Consider the following 21899-nt stretch of genomic DNA (forward strand, 5'->3'; position numbering starts at 1 on the left):
TTGTCCGGGTTAGGGGAGGGCTTGGCCCAGTGTTGTCCGGGTTAGGGGAGGGTTTGGCCCAGTGTTGTCCGGGTTAGGGGAGGGTTTGGCACAGTGTTGTCCGGGTTAGGGGAGGGTTTGGCCCAGTGTTGTCCGGGTTAGGGGAGGGTTTGGCCCAGTGTTGTCCGGGTTAGGGGAGGTTTTGGCCCAGTGTTGTCCGGGTTAGGGGAGGGTTTGGCTGGCGGGCTTTACTTGGCTCATCACGCTCTAGAGACTCCTTGTGGCGGGCCGGGCGCCTGCAGGCTGACTTTGGTCGCCAGTTGAACGTAGTTTTCTCCGACACATTGGTGCAGCTGGAAGGGAGGCCAAAAAAAATAAAAAATAAAGGTTTTATCTCCAAATAATGTTTTCTATTTGAGATTCAAGTTTCCTTGACCTTTTTGAACTCATTCAAAATGCCTCCCTCTTCCTCGACCCCAGGACTTCAAGCCCCCCAAGAGGCCCTTCAAGAGGATGAACTACTCTGATGCCATCATCTGGCTCAAGGAACACGACATCAAAAAGGACGATGGGACCTACTACGAGTTTGGAGAGGTACGTTTGACTATGAATAAATGCCATTTGATGAATGGTTTAGGGTCGGCATGAACCACAGTCGATTATAATCACTCCATCCCATCACTATCTCCCTCAGATATAATCTTTGGATAGCATCAACCCGTGGTAGTGTTTTAGGGCATTTAGGGCCGGTTTCCTGGGCACAGATTGGGTCTAGTCCTGGAGTACTTTAATATGGTTCTTAGTCCAGCACAAGGTTTAATCTGTGTTTAGGAAACTGGCACAGATGTGCAAAGAAAAAGGGGGGGGGGGAATTTTCCGCTAACTGTTTAGCTACTACCATCAATACATTGTTCGGTGGACCTTCTCTTTGTCCAGCTCCTGTTATTATTGTCGGTGTGTATAAAACCCTCTCCCTCCTGTGTTTCAGGACATCCCAGAGGCGCCAGAGAGGCTGATGACTGATGCCATCGGTGAGACCATCCTGCTGTGTCGCTTCCCAGCTGAGATCAAGTCCTTCTACATGCAACGCTGTCCTGAGGACCGACGCCTCACTGAGTCGGTGAGTCCCCTGACCAGCAGAGAGCGTGCATCACGGAAACCATGACCCGGACCTGGAAAAACAGCACCTAAATCAACCGTACATCAGAGCTTACCTCACCCCAAACCATCCCCCTTTTCCAGGGCCTGTATTCAAAAAAAATGTCTCAAGAGTTCTGATCTAGGATCAGTTTAGCATTTTAGCTTCATACTGAATAGGCCAAGGCTGCGGATCCATAGGTAACGGCCACGTCCCGCCCCGCTGGATCCCTTTCTCCCAGAGCTGAAGATCTGAATCACATTCTGTGTTTCTTTACCTCTACTTTACACAGTTTTGTGGTCACCCTCCCTTCACATTTCTCACTGTCATTCGTGAATGATAATTGTACAGGTGACACGGCCATCTGTATACCGACTATTTTGATCTCAGTCAGTTTCGTGGAGCGCATTTAGATCTTCTTGAGTTATCCGCCCAGAGTCGATGTCTGTTGCCCTGCGGAAATCTAATTAGCAATTAGCATTTCCCAAACTCGGTCATAGGGAGTGTTTGTCATCCCGAAAATCGATCTTCACACTAAAACGTATCGTCCGAACGGTTTGGCCTACAAACTATTATGAAGACGACTCTCACGAACACGATGGTGTTTTCCATTTTGCTCTACGACCCCCACAAGCCTCACAAGACTAATCTGAAGGTAGCGGGGTACCAGTTTTAAAATGAATGGAAGTATATAGAGTGCATTCAGAAAGTATGCAGACCCCCTTGACTTTTTTCACATTTTGTTACAGACTTATTCTAAAATAGATGTAACTATACACAGTACCCCATAATGACAAAGCAAAAACAGGTTGTTATATTTTTTAGCACATTTATAAAAAAAGAAAAACAGAAATACCTTATTTACATAAGTATTCAGACTCCGCAAAACACCATTCTCAACGTCAACAGTGAAGAGGCGACTCCGGGATGCTGACCTTCTAGGCAGAGTTGCAAAGAAAAAGCCATATCTCAGACTGGCCAATAAAAAGAAAAGATTAAGATGGGCAGTCTGAGATATGGCTTTTTCTTTGCAACTCTGCCTAGAAGGTCAGCATCCCGGAGTCGCCTCTTCACTGTTGACGTTGAGACTGGTGTTTTGCGGGTACTATTTCATGAAGCTGCCAGTTGAGGACCTGTGAGGCGCCTGTTTCTCAAACTACACACTCGAATGTATTTGTCCTCTTGCTCAGTTGTGCACCGGGGCCTCCCACTCCTCTTTCTATTCTGGTTAGAGCCAGTTTGCGCTGTTCTGTGAAGGGAGTAGTACACAGCGTTGTACGAAACCTACCATTAAAATGATAGACTGGTCATTTCTTTGTCAGTGGGCAAACGTACAACATCAGCAGGGGATCAAATACTTGTTTCCCTCACTGTACATACAGTGGGGAAAAAAAGTATTTAGTCAGCCACCAATTGTGCAAGTTCTCCCACTTAAAAAGATGAGAGGCCTGTAATTTTCATCATAGGTACACGTGAACTATGACAGACAAAATGAGAAAAAAAATCAAGAAAATCACATTGTAGGATTTTTAATGAATTTATTTGCAAATTATGGTGGAAAATAAGTATTTGGTCAATAACAAAAGTTTCTCAATACTTTGTTATATACCCTTTGTTGGCAATGACACAGGTCAAACGTTTTCTGTAAGTCTTCACAAGGTTTTCACACACTGTTGCTGGTATTTTGGCCCATTCCTCCATGCAGATCTCCTCTAGAGCAGTGATGTTTTGGGGCTGTCGCTGGGCAACACAGACTTTCAACTCCCTCCAAAGATTTTCTATGGGGTTGAGATCTGGAGACTGGCTAGGCCACTCCAGGACCTTGAAATGCTTCTTACGAAGCCACTCCTTCGTTGCCCGGGCGGTGTGTTTGGGATCATTGTCATGCTGAAAGACCCAGCCACGTTTCATCTTCAATGCCCTTGCTGATGGAAGGAGGTTTTCACTCAAAATCTCACGATACATGGCCCCATTCATTCTTTCCTTTACACGGATCAGTCGTCCTGGTCCCTTTGCAGAAAAACAGAGAGAATTATTTATTTCAGCTTTTATTTATTTCATTACATTCCCAGTGGGTCAGAAGTTTACATACACTCAATTAGCATTTGGTATCATTGCCTTTAAATTGTTTAACTTGGGTCAAACGTTTCGGGTAGCCTTCTACAAGCTTCCCACAATACGTTGGGTGAATTTTGGCCCATTCCTCCTGACAGAGCTGGTGTAACTGAGTCAGGTTTGTAGGCCTCCTTGCTCGCACATGCTTTTTCAGTTCTGCCCACAAATGTTCTATAGGATTGAGGTCAGGGCTTTGTGATGGCCACTCCAATACCTTGACTTTGCTGTCCTTAAGCCATTTTGCCACAACTTTGGAAGTATACTTGGGGTCATTGTCCATTTGGAAGACCCATTTGCGACCAAGCTTTAACTTCCTGACTGATGTCTTGAGATGTTGCTTCAATATATCCACATAATTTTCCTTCCTCGTGATGCCATCTATTTTGTGAAGTGCACCAGTCCCTCCTGCAGCAAAGCACCCCCACAGCATGATGCTGCCACCCCCGTGCTTCATGGTTGGGATAGTGTTCTTCGGCTTGCAAGCAACCCCCTTTTTCCTCCAAACATATGATCATTATGGCCAAAGAGTTCTATTTTTGTTTCATCAGACCAGAGGACATTTCTCAAAAAAGTATGATCTTTGTCCCCATGTGCAGTTGCAAACCGTAGTCTGGCTTTTTTATGGCGGTTTTGGAGCAGTGGCTTCATCCTTGCTGAGCGGCCTTTCAGGTTATGTTGATATAGATACTTTTGTACCTGTTTCCTCCAGCATCTTCACAAGGTCCTTTGCTGTTGTTCTGGGATTGATTTGCACTTTTCGCACCAAATACGTTCATCTCTAGGAGAGAGAACGCGTCTCCTTCCTGAGCGGTATGACGGCTGTGTGGTCCCATGGTGTTTATACTTGCGTACTATTGTTTGTACAGATGAACGTGGTACCTTCAGGCGTTTGGAAATTGCTCCCAAGGATGAACCAGACTTGTGGAGGTCTACAATTTCTTTTCTGAGGTCTTGGTTGATTTATTTTGATTTTCCCATGATGTCAAGCAAAGAGGCACTGAGTTTGAAGGTAGGCCTTGAAATACATCCACAGGTACACCTCCAATTGACTCAAATGATGTAAATTAGCCTATCAGAAGCTTCTAAAGCCATGACATAATTTTCTGGAATTTTCCAAGCTGTTTAAAGGCACAGTCAACTTAGTGTATGTAAACTTCTGACCCACTGGAATTGTGATACAGTGAATTATAAGTGAAATAATCTGTCTGTAAACAATTGTTGGAAAAATGACTTGTGTCATGCACAAAGTAGATGTCCTAACCGACTTGCCAAAACTATAGTTTGTTAGCAAGAAATTTGTGGAGTGGTTGAAAAATGAGTTTTAATGACTCCAACCTAAGTGTATGTAAACTTCCGACTTCAACTGTATGTATGCATGTATCTCTCCTGATCTTTCAGATATAGGACACTTCAGAACTTCCTTTTGATTTTTTAGACTCTAGAGGGTTATACAGTGTTTTGAATTATGTACAGTGGGCACATTATAGAGCAGATGGTGTTAACAAACTGTAGCGTAGCATACCTGTGTTTTAGTTTCAATCAAAGCACATGGTTTGTCTAGTGGTTTTGTCCACATGAGAAAAATCTTCTATTCGACAATTATCCTAAAATCTCATAAAAAATGAGCTTGTGTTTTCTGTCTTACAGTAACATTATACTATGCTATTACATTATACATTTTAGTCTCTTATCCAGAGCGACTTACAGTTTTCATACTGGCCCCCCCGTGGGAAACCCACAACCCTGGCGTTGCAAGCGCCATGCTCTACCAACTGAGCTACACGGGACCCATTACTGTATATTCGGTTCTGTTATGTTCGATACTATCATTATCTGATCTTGCGTACACTGATTCAGCTTTGATCTAACTTGAATTAAACGAGCACCATTCACCAGAGTAGCCTGTTCTCTACAAGTAGAGCAGAGACTGTGTGTAAAGTAGAGAATCCTGCACATGGGCAGAAGCTTCGGGACCTTTTAGCTGTCTGGACAAGGGGTCCAGAAAAGTCGGATCCGCAGCCACTCCGTAATGAATAAGAGTATATACGGACAGAGATCAGCACTGCTGCTCTGAGAGGCTTTTTGAATATGGGCCCTGAAAAAACACACCTCTGTATTATAGGATTCCTTTTCCTCCCCAGTGAAATAACTCATCCTTATTATAGTCCCTGATGCTCCTCTCCCCAGTGAAATACCTCCTCCTCATTGTAGTCCCTGTTGCTCCTCTCCCCAGTGAAATAACTCATCCTCATTGTAGTCCCTGTTGCTCCTCTCCCCAGTGAAATACCTCCTCCTCATTGTAGTCCCTGCTTGCTCCTCTCCCCAGTGAAATACCTCATCCTCATTGTAGTCCCTGTTGCTCCTCTCCCCAGTGAAATACCTCCTCCTCATTGTAGTCCCTGTTGCTCCTCTCCCCAGTGAAATACCTCCTCCTCATTGTAGTCCCTGTTTCTCCTCTCCCCAGTGAAATAACTCATCCTCATTGTAGTCCCTGCTTGCTCCTCTCCCCAGTGAAATAACTCATCCTCATTGTAGTCCCTGTTTCTCCTCTCCCCAGTGAAATACCTCCTCCTCATTGTAGTCCCTGCTGATCCTCTCCCCAGTGAAATACCTCCTCCTCATTGTAGTCCCTGCTGATCCTCTCCCCAGTGAAATAACTCATCCTCATTGTAGTCCCTGTTTCTCCTCTCCCCAGTGAAATACCTCCTCCTCATTGTAGTCCCTGTTGCTCCTCTCCCCAGTGAAATAACTCATCCTCATTGTAGTCCCTGTTGCTCCTCTCCCCAGTGAAATACCTCATCCTCATTGTAGTCCCTGATGCTCCTCTCCCCAGTGAAATACCTCATCCTCATTGTAGTCCCTGTTGCTCCTCTCCCCAGGTGGATGTGCTGATGCCTAACGTTGGAGAGATCGTAGGAGGGTCTATGAGGATCTGGGATGCTGAGGAACTGCTGGAGGGATACAAGAGGGACGGCATTGACCCAACCCCCTACTACTGGTACACGGACCAGGTATGTACATCTACCCAACCCTCTAATACTGGTACACGGACCAGGTATGTACATCTACCCAACCCTCTAATACTGGTACACGGACCAGGTATGTAGATCTACCCAACCCTCTAATACTGGTACACGGACCAGGTATGTACATCTACCCAACCCTCTAATACTGGTACACGGACCAGGTATGTAGATCTACCCAACCCTCTAATACTGGTACACGGACCAGGTATGTAGATCTACCCAACCCTCTAATACTGGTACACGGACCAGGTATGTACATCTACCCAACCCTCTAATACTGGTACACGGACCAGGTATGTACATCTACCCAACCCTCTAATACTGGTACACGGACCAGGTATGTACATCTACCCAACCCTCTAATACTGGTACACGGACCAGGTATGTAGATCTACCCAACCCTCTAATACTGGTACACGGACCAGGTATGTACATCTACCCAACCCTCTAATACTGGTACACGGACCAGGTATGTAGATCTACCCAACCCTCTAATACTGGTACACGGACCAGGTATGTACATCTACCCAACCCTCTAATACTGGTACACGGACCAGGTATGTACATCTACCCAACCCTCTAATACTGGTACACGGACCAGGTATGTACATCTACCCAACCCTCTAATACTGGTACACGGACCAGGTATGTAGATCTACCCAACCCTCTAATACTGGTACACGGACCAGGTATGTAGATCTACCCAACCCTCTAATACTGGTACACGGACCAGGTATGTACATCTACCCAACCCTCTAATACTGGTACACGGACCAGGTATGTACATCTACCCAACCCTCTAATACTGGTACACGGACCAGGTATGTACATCTACCCAACCCTCTAATACTGGTACACGGACCAGGTATGTAGATCTACCCAACCCCCTACTACTGGTACACGGACCAGGTATGTACATCTACCCAACCCTCTAATACTGGTACACGGACCAGGTATGTACATCTACCCAACCCTCTAATACTGGTACACGGACCAGGTATGTACATCTACCCAACCCTCTAATACTGGTACACGGACCAGGTATGTACATCTACCCAACCCTCTAATACTGGTACACGGACCAGGTATGTACATCTACCCAACCCTCTAATACTGGTACACGGACCAGGTATGTACATCTACCCAACCCTCTAATACTGGTACACGGACCAGGTATGTACATCTACCCAACCCTCTAATACTGGTACACGGACCAGGTATGTACATCTACCCAACCCTCTAATACTGGTACACGGACCAGGTATGTACATCTACCCAACCCTCTAATACTGGTACACGGACCAGGTATGTACATCTACCCAACCCTCTAATACTGGTACACGGACCAGGTATGTACATCTACCCAACCCTCTAATACTGGTACACGGACCAGGTATGTACATCTACCCAACCCTCTAATACTGGTACACTGACCAGGTATGTACATCTACCCAACCCTCTAATACTGGTACACGGACCAGGTATGTACATCTACCCAACCCTCTAATACTGGTACACGGACCAGGTATGTACATCTACCCAACCCTCTAATACTGGTACACGGACCAGGTATGTACATCTACCCAACCCTCTAATACTGGTACACTGACCAGGTATGTAGATCTACCCAACCCTCTAATACTGGTACACGGACCAGGTATGTACATCTACCCAACCCTCTAATACTGGTACACGGACCAGGTATGTAGATCTACCCAACCCTCTAATACTGGTACACGGACCAGGTATGTACATCTACCCAACCCTCTAATACTGGTACACGGACCAGGTATGTAGATCTACCCAACCCTCTAATACTGGTACACAGACCAGGTATGTAGATCTACCCAACCCTCTAATACTGGTACACGGACCAGGTATGTAGATCTACCCAACCCTCTAATACTGGTACACGGACCAGGTATGTAGATCTACCCAACCCTCTAATACTGGTACACGGACCAGGTATGTAGATCTACCCAACCCTCTAATACTGGTACACGGACCAGGTATGTAGATCTACCCAACCCTCTAATACTGGTACACGGACCAGGTATGTAGATCTACCCAACCCTCTAATACTGGTACACGGACCAGGTATGTAGATCTACCCAACCCTCTAATACTGGTACACGGACCAGGTATGTACATCTACCCAACCCTCTAATACTGGTACACGGACCAGGTATGTAGATCTACCCAACCCTCTAATACTGGTACACGGACCAGGTATGTAGATCTACCCAACCCCCTTACTACTGGTACACGGACCAGGTATGTAGATCTACCCAACCCTCTAATACTGGTACACGGACCAGGTATGTAGATCTACCCAACCCTCTAATACTGGTACACGGACCAGGTATGTAGATCTACCCAACCCTCTAATACTGGTACACGGACCAGGTATGTAGATCTACCCAACCCTCTAATACTGGTACACGGACCAGGTATGTAGATCTACCCAACCCTCTAATACTGGTACACTGACCAGGTATGTAGATCTACCCAACCCTCTAATACTGGTACACGGACCAGGTATGTAGATCTACCCAACCCTCTAATACTGGTACACTGACCAGGTATGTAGATCTACCCAACCCTCTAATACTGGTACACGGACCAGGTATGTACATCTACCCAACCCTCTAATACTGGTACACGGACCAGGTATGTACATCTACCCAACCCTCTAATACTGGTACACTGACCAGGTATGTAGATCTACCCAACCCTCTAATACTGGTACACGGACCAGGTATGTAGATCTACCCAATCCTCTAATACTGGTACACGGACCAGGTATGTACATCTACCCAACCCTCTAATACTGGTACACGGACCAGGTATGTACATCTACCCAACCCTCTAATACTGGTACACGGACCAGGTATGTACATCTACCCAACCCTCTAATACTGGTACACGGACCAGGTATGTACATCTACCCAACCCTCTAATACTGGTACACGGACCAGGTATGTACATCTACCCAACCCTCTAATACTGGTACACGGACCAGGTATGTACATCTACCCAACCCTCTAATACTGGTACACGGACCAGGTATGTACATCTACCCAACCCTCTAATACTGGTACACGGACCAGGTATGTACATCTACCCAACCCTCTAATACTGGTACACTGACCAGGTATGTAGATCTACCCAACCCTCTAATACTGGTACACGGACCAGGTATGTACATCTACCCAACCCTCTAATACTGGTACACGGACCAGGTATGTAGATCTACCCAACCCTCTAATACTGGTACACGGACCAGGTATGTACATCTACCCAACCCTCTAATACTGGTACACGGACCAGGTATGTAGATCTACCCAACCCTCTAATACTGGTACACGGACCAGGTATGTACATCTACCCAACCCTCTAATACTGGTACACGGACCAGGTATGTAGATCTACCCAACCCTCTAATACTGGTACACGGACCAGGTATGTAGATCTACCCAACCCTCTAATACTGGTACACGGACCAGGTATGTAGATCTACCCAACCCTCTAATACTGGTACACGGACCAGGTATGTAGATCTACCCAACCCTCTAATACTGGTACACGGACCAGGTATGTAGATCTACCCAACCCTCTAATACTGGTACACGGACCAGGTATGTAGATCTACCCAACCCTCTAATACTGGTACACGGACCAGGTATGTAGATCTACCCAACCCTCTAATACTGGTACACGGACCAGGTATGTAGATCTACCCAACCCTCTAATACTGGTACACGGACCAGGTATGTACATCTACCCAACCCTCTAATACTGGTACACGGACCAGGTATGTAGATCTACCCAACCCTCTAATACTGGTACACGGACCAGGTATGTAGATCTACCCAACCCCTTACTACTGGTACACGGACCAGGTATGTAGATCTACCCAACCCTCTAATACTGGTACACGGACCAGGTATGTAGATCTACCCAACCCTCTAATACTGGTACACGGACCAGGTATGTAGATCTACCCAACCCTCTAATACTGGTACACGGACCAGGTATGTAGATCTACCCAACCCTCTAATACTGGTACACGGACCAGGTATGTAGATCTACCCAACCCTCTAATACTGGTACACGGACCAGGTATGTAGATCTACCCAACCCTCTAATACTGGTACACGGACCAGGTATGTAGATCTGCCCAACCCTCTAATACTGGTACACGGACCAGGTATGTAGATCTACCCAACCCTCTAATACTGGTACACGGACCAGGTATGTACATCTACCCAACCCTCTAATACTGGTACACGGACCAGGTATGTACATCTACCCAACCCTCTAATACTGGTACACGGACCAGGTATGTAGATCTACCCAACCCTCTAATACTGGTACACGGACCAGGTATGTAGATCTACCCAACCCTCTAATACTGGTACACGGACCAGGTATGTACATCTACCCAACCCTCTAATACTGGTACACGGACCAGGTATGTACATCTACCCAACCCTCTAATACTGGTACACGGACCAGGTATGTACATCTACCCAACCCTCTAATACTGGTACACGGACCAGGTATGTACATCTACCCAACCCTCTAATACTGGTACACGGACCAGGTATGTACATCTACCCAACCCTCTAATACTGGTACACGGACCAGGTATGTACATCTACCCAACCCTCTAATACTGGTACACGGACCAGGTATGTAGATCTACCCAACCCTCTAATACTGGTACACGGACCAGGTATGTACATCTACCCAACCCCTTACTACTGGTATACTGACCAGGTATGTAGATATACTCAACCCCCTGGTACAGGGTGGAAAGAGTACTGAAAGTAGATCATTTGAAAAGTAGTTACTTTTAAAAATAAACATTGACCTTATAGCTAATTTCACTAAGGTTACCTGAACGCTGTTACACATTATATTTTCCAATACATAAAAAAAAAAAAGAAGAGGACATTTATGTTCAGGATTTGTCGATACTATTAATATTCGAAAATAAATTAAAGATTCAAAGCAATTAACATGTATTGATGAATTTATTAGCAATACACAAATTACATTGACAAAACATCACCCATTAACGCTCTTTTCCTCATTCATTCACTCCCTCTTTCCCTCATTCACTCCCCCTTTCCCTCATTCACTCCCTCTTTCACTCACGCATTCCCTCTTTCACTCATTCATTCTCTCATTCCCTCTTTCACTCACTCACTCACTCACTCACCCATACAAGGCCACATGGGGATTGACAGGGCACACTGGACATACCTAAAGGATTTGATGTCAAATTAGCTCTGGAGGCAACAACAGAACATCATGGAAATAAAAATGAATGAGCAAACAACAACATATTCCTAGCACTCTACATCCTTTAAGCAGGGCTCATACAGACACTGGCAAGTCAGGGACTATTTCAAACACTTATTCAGGCACTTAATTGTAATTTTCAAGGACCTCAATGTTAGACATTTGAATAATTTATATAAATTGTACATATATAGGGCCTAACATAGAAACCCCCGTCCCCGTCTCTCCCCCTCCCTCGTCCGAAAATTAATGTAAAACGTTTTTTTAAGTAGGCCATTACCACAAATAATATATATATATATATATTTTTTTTTTGGGCCTTGCCAATGCATTGATATTCAAATTATTATTATTATTATTATTATGATTACATTCTAAAATCTGTGAGAATAATGTGGACATTGCCTGACTAAATAGACTGGATGATATAATAGACTGGATGATATAATATATAGACCGGATATAATAGACTGGATGATATAATATATAGACCGGATATAATAGACTGGATGATATAATATATAGACTGGATATAATAGACTGGATGATATAATATATAGACTGGATATAATAGACTGGATGATATAATATATAGACCGGATATAATAGACTGGATGATATAATATATAGACTGGATATAATAGACTGGATGATATAATATATAGACTGGATATAATAGACTGGATGATATAATATATAGACTGGATATAATAGACTGGATGATATAATATATAGACCGGATTTAGTAGACTGGATGATATAATATATAGACTGGATATAATAGACTGGATGATATAATATATAGACTGGATATAATAGACTGGATGATATAATATATAGACTGGATATAATAGACTGGATGATATAATATATAGACTGGATATAATAGACTGGATGATATAATATATAGACCGGATATAATAGACTGGATGATATAATATATAGACTGGATATAATAGACTGGATGATATAATATATAGACTGGATATAATAGACTGGATGATATAATATATAGACTGGATATAATAGACTGGATGATATAATATATAGACCGGATTTAGTAGACTGGATGATATAATATATAGACTGGATATAATAGACTGGATGATATAATATATAGACTGGATATAATAGACTGGATGATATAATATATAGACTGGATATAATAGACTGGATGATATAATATATAGACCGGATTTAGTAGACTGGATGATATAATATATAGACTGGATATAATAGACTGGATGATATAATATATAGACTGGATATAATAGACTGGATGATATAATATATAGACTGGATATAATAGACTGGATGATATAATATATAGACCGGATTTAGTAGACTGGATGATATAATATATAGACTGGATATAATAGACTGGATGATATAATATATAGACTGGATATAATAGACTGGATGATATAATATATAGACCGGATTTAGTAGACTGGATGATATAATATATAGACTGGATATAATAGACTGGATGATATAATATATAGACTGGATATAATAGACTGGATGATATAATATATAGACTGGATATAATAGACTGGATGATATAATATATAGACCGGATATAATAGACTGGATGATATAATATATAGACTGGATATAATAGACTGGATGATATAATATATAGACTGGATATAATAGACTGGATGATATAATATATAGACTGGATATAATAGACTGGATGATATAATATATAGACTGGATATAATAGACTGGATGATATAATATATAGACTGGATGATATAATATATAGACCGGATATAATAGACTGGATGATATAATATATAGACTGGATATAATAGACTGGATGATATAATATATAGACTGGATATAATAGACTGGATGATATAATATATAGACCGGATATAATAGACTGGATAATATAATATATAGACTGGATAGAATAGACTGGATGATATAATATATAGACTGGATAGAATAGACTGGATGATATAATATATAGACCGGCTATAATAGACTGGATGATATAATATATAGACCGGATATAATAGACTGGATGATATAATATATAGACTGGATATAATAGACTGGATGATATAATATATAGACCTGATATAATAGACTGGATGATATAATATATAGACCGAATATAATAGACTGGATGATATAATATATAGACCGGATATAATAGACTGGATGATATAATATATAGACTGGATATAATAGACTGGATGATATAATATATATATACCGGATATAATAGACTGGATGATATAATATATAGACCGAATATAATAGACTGGATGATATAATATATAGACCGAATATAATAGACTGGATGATATAATATATAGACCGGATATAATAGACTGGATGATATAATATATAGACTGGATATAATAGACTGGATGATATAATATATAGACTGGATATAATAGACTGGATGATATAATATATAGACTGGATAGAATAGACTGGATGCATGCATGCCGACTTTTCAGTAGACTAAGCGGCAGAGACTCGTAATAAAGCCATGAATAACGGTAGCGTCAATCTCACCATCGCTGTTTTTTATAATGAAAAAGTGACCAAAAACCAGATTCCTTTTTTTAATGGAAGGATGTATATGGAAAGACAAGTTGAAGCCAACATTAGGTTGTTGTTGTCCTCATAATAACCACACGTGCAACAGAAGCGGCGGGAAACAAACGAAAAACAAAAAACTGATGAACAATGAAATCACTAATAATTATAAGGGAGCAGGAGAACTTATATATTGGCTACAATAGTTACAGTAACTTTTCAAGCACCAAATAAAGAAAAGCTCTCCATGATGTTACGAAAAGGATCAAACAGAAACATTGTTTTACATTCTTTAATAAAAGACTCATAAACAGAAACAGGCTTATACAGCTGGCTTCACAGTTTCCCTGCCAAATAGGCCTACAAGGAAACTCGACGTATTCATTACCAGATCATATTGATCATCATTATATCCAGAATAATTTACATTTTAGTCATTTAGCAGACGCTCTTATCCAGAGCGACTTACAGTTAGTGAGTGCATACATTATTTTATTTTTTTCCCCCTCATACTGGCCCCCCGTGGGAATCGAACCCACAACCCTGTCGTTGCAAGCGCCATGCTCTACACAATTGCGCACAGTAGGCTCGATGTCCAATCTGAGGCACAAAGACAAACGAAAACAGGAACTCATTACCTTGATGCTTTCTCTGTTTTAAATCTAACAAGACCCTGCTGTAAGTCAAACAGACAACAACAGATGGTCAACATCAATCCGCTAGGGATATTAGATCCAACGTGGATCCAGGCACAACTGTCTTCACCGGCGTAACGAATGAGACACCAAAATATTCTGGACATTCCTCGCAAACACCTCGTTACACAGTCCGCTTACGTGTCTTTTTGTAGAGCAAAACTTTTTGTGGAAGTTACTACACCGCGCACAGACCCCCCTCGCGACCTCAACGTCGTCGAGATACGTCGAGTTTCCTTGTAGGCCTATTTGGCAGGGAAACTGTGAAGCCAGCTGTATAGCCGGTTTGCCTGTTTCTGTTTGAGTCTTTTATTAAAGAATGTAAAACAATGTTTCTGTTCGATCCTTTTCATTACATCATTGAGAGCTTTTCTTTATATGGCCTAAATTATATGTGTTCATATGGGCAGAATATTATCTATAGGTTATAGGCCTAGCATACCAAATTTTGATCAGCTATGAAAATAAAAGCTTTAATGCAAAAACTATGGATCTGGTAAAAGGCAGACATTTCAATATAAAAAAGAATGGATGGATAGCTTCGATAGTCCAGCAATCAAATTGCAAGTCGTTCATATGCTAATAATACAAATATTCTTAAGTATATGGACACCCCTTCAAAATAGTGGATTTGGCTATTTCAGCCACACCCGTTGCTGACAGGTGTATAAAATTGAGCATACAGCCATGCAATCTCCATAGACAAACATTGGCAATAGAATAGCCTTAATGAAGAGCTCAGTGACTTTCAACATGGCACCATCATAGGACGCCACCTTTCCAACAAGTCAGTTTGTCACATTTCTGCCCTGCTAGAGCTGTCCCAGTCAACTGTAAGTGCTGTTATTGTGAAGTGGAAACGTCTAGGATCAACAATGGCTCAGCCGCGAAGTGGTAGGACACACAAGCTCACAGAACGGGACCGCCGAGTGCTGAAGCGCGTAGCGCGTAAAAATCGTCTGTCCTCGGTTGCAACACTCACTACCGAGTTCCAAACTGCCTCTGGAAGCAACGTCAGCACAAGAACTGTTCATCAGGAGCTTCATGAAATGGGTTTCCATGGCCGAGCAGCCGCACACAAGCCTAAGATCACCATGCACAATGCCAAGCGTCGGCTGGAGTGGAGTAAAGCTCGCCGCCATTAGACTCTGGAGCAGTGGAAACGCCTTCTCTGGAGTGATGAATCATGCTTCACCATCTGGCAGTCCGACGGACAAATCTGGGTTTGGCGGATGCCAGGAGAACGCTACCTGCCCCAATGCATAGTGCCAACTGTAAAGTTTGGTGGAGGAGGAATGGTTTCTGGCAAGGCCCCTTTGTTCCAGTGAAGGGAAATCTTAACGCTACAGCATACAATGAAATTCTGGACGATTTTGTGCTTCCAACTTTGTGGCAACAGTTTGGGGAAGGCCCTTTCCTGTTTCAGCATGACAATGCCCCCGTGCACAAAGTGAGGTCCATACAGAAATGGTTTGTCAAGATTGGTGTGGAAGAACTTGACTGGCCTGCACAGAGCCCTGACCTCAACCCCATCGAACACCTTTGGGATGAATTGGAACGCCGACTGCGAGCCAGGCCTAATCGCCCAACGTCAGTGCCCGACCTCACAAATGTTCTTGTGGCTGAATGGAAGCAAGTCCCCACAGCAATGTTCCAACATCTAGTGGAAAGCCTTCCCAGAAGAGTGGAGGCTGTTATAGCAGCAAAGGGGGGACCAACTCCCAAAATAATTCCCATGATTTTGGAATGAGATGTTCGACGAGCAGGTGTCCACATACTTTTGGTAATGTAGTGTATGTCCTTCTGGAAGTGCACAGAATAAGATGCTTTCGAATGCAGGGCTCGTATAACCTTCACTGACGGGGGTAAGTTAACTGACCAATGTTCATACATAGGACGACGCCATAGTAACTGGTCGATAGCGATAACCTTTCAGACAATGAAAAAAAGGTACCATTTAAAAAAGTACAGCATCAGACAGTAGAATTGTGCTCCGGCATAGAATGTTTGGTATTGTTTCCCTGACAACAATGATTGATGTGCTGTTGTGTTGTTTTTTCTGCAGTTTTTTTATGGTCGGGTAGATAAATGTTTTCTTTCAACTAAATGTCTTGGTAAGTCATTGTACACTGAACAAAAATATAAACGCAACATGTATAGTGTTGATCCCATGTTTCATGAGCTGAAATAAAAGAGCCCAGACATTTTCCATACATACATAAAGCTTATTTCTCTCATATTTTGTGCTCAAATTTGTTTACATCCCTGTTAGTGAACATGTATTATTATTTTTCAAGATAATCCATCCACCTGGATTGTGGCATATCAAAAATATTATTAAATAGCATGATCATTACACAGGTGCACCTTGTGCTGGGGACAATATAATGCCACTCTAAAATGTGCAGTTTTGTCACACAACACAATGTCAGAGCGTGCAATTGGCATGCTGACTGCAGGATTGTCCACCAGCGCTGTTACCAGAGAATGTAATGTTTAATTTATCTACCATAAGCCGCCTCCAAAGTCGTTTTATAGAATTTGGCAGTACGTCCAACCGGCCTCACAACCGCAGACCACGTGTAACCACATCAGCCCAGGACCTCCACATCCGGATTCTTCACCTGCGGGATCGTCGAAGGGGGGTGTTTGTTCAGTATATTTAACGAACTCCAGAAGATAATTTGATTGACAGTTCTGGTTGCCTAGTGATGGATTTTAGCCCCGCTTCAGAAGCGACATTCCTTTACCGACAAGTTAAATGCCCATTCAGTGGGTCTTCGAAACTATCTCTAGAGAAGGTTTGTTGGCGGCATTTTTAAAAGCCCTTTCAGACAAACAAACAAGCTGTAGCTCAAGGCGACACACTTTATATATAATATAATATAATAATATAATATGCCATTTAGCAGACGCTTTTATCCAAAGCGACTTACAGTCATGTGTGCATACATTTTTTTTTGTGTATGGGTGGTCCCGTGGTTCATATACCCATATGAACATATTTATATAGGCCTAGGCTACAATATTCTGCCCATATGAACATTTTATTTTAGGCCAGACATTTGGTTTCACATTCTTTAATAACAGACTCATGAACACAGTCATGCAATAGGCTACATCTGGCTTCACAGCTTCCCCGGGAAACTCGAGGCATTGTAGCCTCACGCGGACGACGGACGAAAGAGTAGCTGGAGCATCCGCGGTAAAATATTACGCGGTAGAATATTACGCGTTGTGGCAGTGTTTCGTTCAAGTTAAATGTCTAATTTAACTGATTAATGCTTCATATATAATATAACAACAATTTACACTGCTATAAATGCAAGGACAGAAAAGTAATGTTTTATGTCACACGATTTTGGAGAAATCTGTCAAGACAAAATCAAATCAAATCAAATTGTATTGGCCACATGCGCCGAATACAACAGGTGTAGACATTACAGTGAAATGCTTACTTACAGCCCTTAACCAACAATGCATTTACTTTTTAAATAAAAAAGTAAAATAAAACAACAACAAAAAAGTGTTGAGAAAAAAAGAGCAGAAGTAAAATAAAATAACAGTAGGGAGGCTATATATACAGGGGGGTACCGGTGCAGAGTCAATGTGCGGGGGCACCGGCTAGTTGAGGTAGTTGAAGTAATATGTACATGTGGGTAGAGTTAAAGTGACTATGCATAAATAATTAACTGAGTAGCAGCAGCGTAAAAAGATGGGGTGGGGGTGGGGGGGCAGTGCAAATAGTCCGGGTAGCCATTATTAGCTGTTCAGGAGTCTTATGGCTTGGGGGTAGAAGCTGTTGAGAAGTCTTTTGGACCTAGACGTGGCACTCCAGTACCGCTTGCCGTGCGGTAGCAGAGAGAACAGTCTATGACTATGGTGGCTGGAGTCAATTTTGAGGGCCTTCCTCTGACACCGCCTGGTATAGAGGTCCTGGATGGCAGGAAGCTTGGCCCCAGTGATGTACTGGGCCGTACGCACTACCCTCTGTAGTGCCTTGCAGTCGGAGGCCGAGCAGTTGCCATACCAGGCAGTGATGCAACCAGTCAGGAAGCTCTAGATGGTGCAGCTGTATACTTTTTGGAGGATCTGAGGACCCATGCCAAATCTTTTCATTCTCCTGAGGGGGAATAGGCTTTGTCGTGCCCTCTTCATGACTGTCTTGGTGTGTTTGGACCATGATAGTTCGTTGGTGATGTGGACACCAAGGAACTTGAAGCTCTCGACCTGTTCCACTACAGCCCCGTCGATGAGAATGGGGGCGTGCTCAGTCCTCTTTTTTTTTTTCTCCTGTAGTACACTATCATCTCCTTTGTCTTGGTCACGTTGAGGGAGAGGTTGTTATCCTGGCACCACACGGCCAGGTCTCTGACCTCCTCCCTATAGGCTGTCTCATCGTTGTCGGTGATCAGGCCTACCACTGTTGTGTCGTCTGCAAACTTAATGATGGTGTTGGAATCGTGCCTGGCAATGCAGTCATGGGTGAACAGGGAGTACAGGAGGGGACTGAGCACGCACCCCTGAGGGGCCCCCGTGTTGAGGATCAGTGTGGCAGATGTGTTGTTACCTACCCTTACCACCTGGGGGCGGCCCGTCAGGAAGTCCAGGATCCATTTGCAGAGGGAGGAGTTTAGTCCCAGGATCCTTAGCTTAGTGATGAGCTTTGAGGGCACTATGGTGTTGAATGCTGAGCTGTAGTCAATGAATAGCATTCTCACGTAGGTGTTCCTCTTGTCCAGGTGGGAAAGGGCAGTGTGGAGTGCAATAGAGATTGCGTCATCTGTGGATCTGTTGGGGCGGTATGCAAATTGGAGTGGGTCTAGGGTTTCTGGGATAATGGTGTTGGTGTGAGCCATGACCAGCCTTTCAAAGCACTTCATGGCTACAGACGTCAGTGCTACGGGTCGGTATATCATTTAGGCAGGTTATCTTAGTGTCCTTGGGCACGGAGACTATGGTGGTCTGCTTGAAACATGTTGGTATTACAGACTCAGTCAGGGACATGTTGAAAATGTCAGTGAAGACACTTGCCAGTTGGTCAGCACATGCTCGGAGTACACGTCCCGGTAATCCGTCTGGTGCTGCGGCCTTGTGAATATTGACCTGCTTAAAAGTCTTATTCACATTGGCTACGGAGAGCGTGATCACATAGTCATCCGGAACAGCTGGTGCTCTCATGCATGCTTCAGTGTTGCTTGCCTCGAAGCGAGCATAGAAGTGGTTTAGCTCGTCTGGAAGTCTTGTGTCACTGGGCAGCTCGCGGCTGTGCTTCCCTTTGTAGTCTGTAATAGTTTTCAAGCCCTGCCACATCCGACGAGCGTCAGAGCCAGTGTAGTACGATTCAATCTTAGTCCTGTACTGACTCTTTGCCTGTTTGATGGTTCGTCGGAGGGCATAGCGGGATTTCTTATAAGCGTCTGGGTTAGAGTCCCGCTCCTTGAAAGCGGCAGCTCTACCCTTTAGCTCAGTGCGGATGTTGCCTGTAATCCATGGCTTCTGGTTGGGGTATGTACGTACGGTCACTGTGGGGACGACGTCATCGATGCACTTATTGATGAAGCCAGTGACTGATGTGGTGTACTCCTCAATGCTATCTGAAAAATCCCGGAACATATTCCAGTCTGTGCTAGCAAAACAGTCCTGTCATCTGACCACTTTTTTATTAACCGAGTCACTGGTGCTTCCTGCTTTAGTTTTTGCTTATAAGCAGGAATCAGGAGGATAGAGTTATGGTCAGATTTGCCAAATGGAGGGCGAGGGAGAGCTTTGTATGCATCTCTGTGTGTGGAGTAAAGGTGGTCTAGAGTTTTCTTTCCCTCTGGTTGCACATTTAACATGCTGGTAGAAATGAGATAGAACTGATTTAAGTTTCCCTGCATTAAAGTCCCCGGCCACTAGGAGCGCTGCCTCTGGATGAGCGTTTTCCTGTTCACTTATGGCCTTATACAGCTCATTCAGTACAATCTTAATGCAATCTATGATAAAGGGTTAAACAGGTTTTAAATCAACATGTTAATTTTATTGAATATAGCTATGATCCCCCCCTTCTATCTTAATGTAAGTACATGAAAACAATTAGCAGATTATTATCAATGACCTATCAACAGCTGTAACAAGTTGTCCAGTGTGGGAAATCCTCACTGGTATGCTAGTTTATAGAAATACCCATATATAGGCTACATGTACAGAGTACATTAGGTTATGGAGTGTTCCTTCAGCAAAAACAAAGTGAATCGAATCTATCATGGCTCGCTGTGCAGTGAAGAGCAGTCCAACACAGCTAAGAAGACGCTCACAGAGACAGGCAGGCCTGTGTTCAGTTTGAGGGACAGCTTCTTTATGTGTGGAAAGGAATGAAGCAATTCCATCTTGTCTGACACAGGCAAGGTACCCATCCAGCTCCCCTGTACCTGGTGACCTTTTGGGCATCAGCGATGAGAAAAAAATAATCATCTTTGTGTCAAGATAATGCTTTAGGTAGACCAAATCTGTATAGTGACAAATACACATTTCTGCAAATGCTGCTTTGCGGCAACTTAGTTCATCATATCACTGACATTACAATAGCCCAAACACACACTTTCCATACTTGTTATTCTCAGATACGGAGACTGAAGTGAGTTTGTCAGATGTTCTCAGACTTTAAAAGTTGTCTAACGTTGATGAGTCCATGTCTAGCTGTACATATTGTGTAGACTTGCACAGTTAGACTTAACGTTACTGAGTCTCTGGCTTTTAGATTGTTATGCTAATTTACACCATTTTTTTTAAACTTTGGCAAAGGGTAAAGTCTACAAAACCTACTCCATTCTGTTCGTAACAGATTCTAGTTCTGTGAACAGAAAATGTTATTGAGATAAAACGTTTCATTGATGAGAACATTTGCAAAATGTCGGCCAAAATCATCTCGCTCCACCTTCTCCCACTGCCGGCCACTGGGCTTCCTCTCATCACCATATTTAGCGGTGAGTGAAAATGCCAACCGGATACTTCAGATTTATATATGGGGCGGCAGGTAGCTTAGTGGGTAAGAGCGTTGTGCCAGTAACCGAAAGGTCGCTGGTTCTAATC

At 43.2% G+C, this 21899-nt stretch overlaps 1 protein-coding gene across 1 annotated transcript in view; it reads left to right on the top strand.

Moving 5' to 3' along the window:
• LOC121573377 (asparagine--tRNA ligase, cytoplasmic) overlaps window positions 1-21899 on the top strand; it is a 45637-nt gene that overhangs the window by 21376 nt on the left and 2362 nt on the right. The window contains exons 12-14 of the mRNA XM_041885307.2: window positions 460-573; window positions 968-1099; window positions 6112-6243. Of these exons, the coding sequence (XP_041741241.2) occupies window positions 460-573; window positions 968-1099; window positions 6112-6243 (378 nt within the window). The remainder of the gene's footprint in view (window positions 1-459; window positions 574-967; window positions 1100-6111; window positions 6244-21899) is intronic.

The sequence above is a fragment of the Coregonus clupeaformis genome, unplaced genomic scaffold (assembly GCF_020615455.1).
Source record: "Coregonus clupeaformis isolate EN_2021a unplaced genomic scaffold, ASM2061545v1 scaf0121, whole genome shotgun sequence".
NCBI lineage: Eukaryota > Metazoa > Chordata > Actinopteri > Salmoniformes > Salmonidae > Coregonus > Coregonus clupeaformis.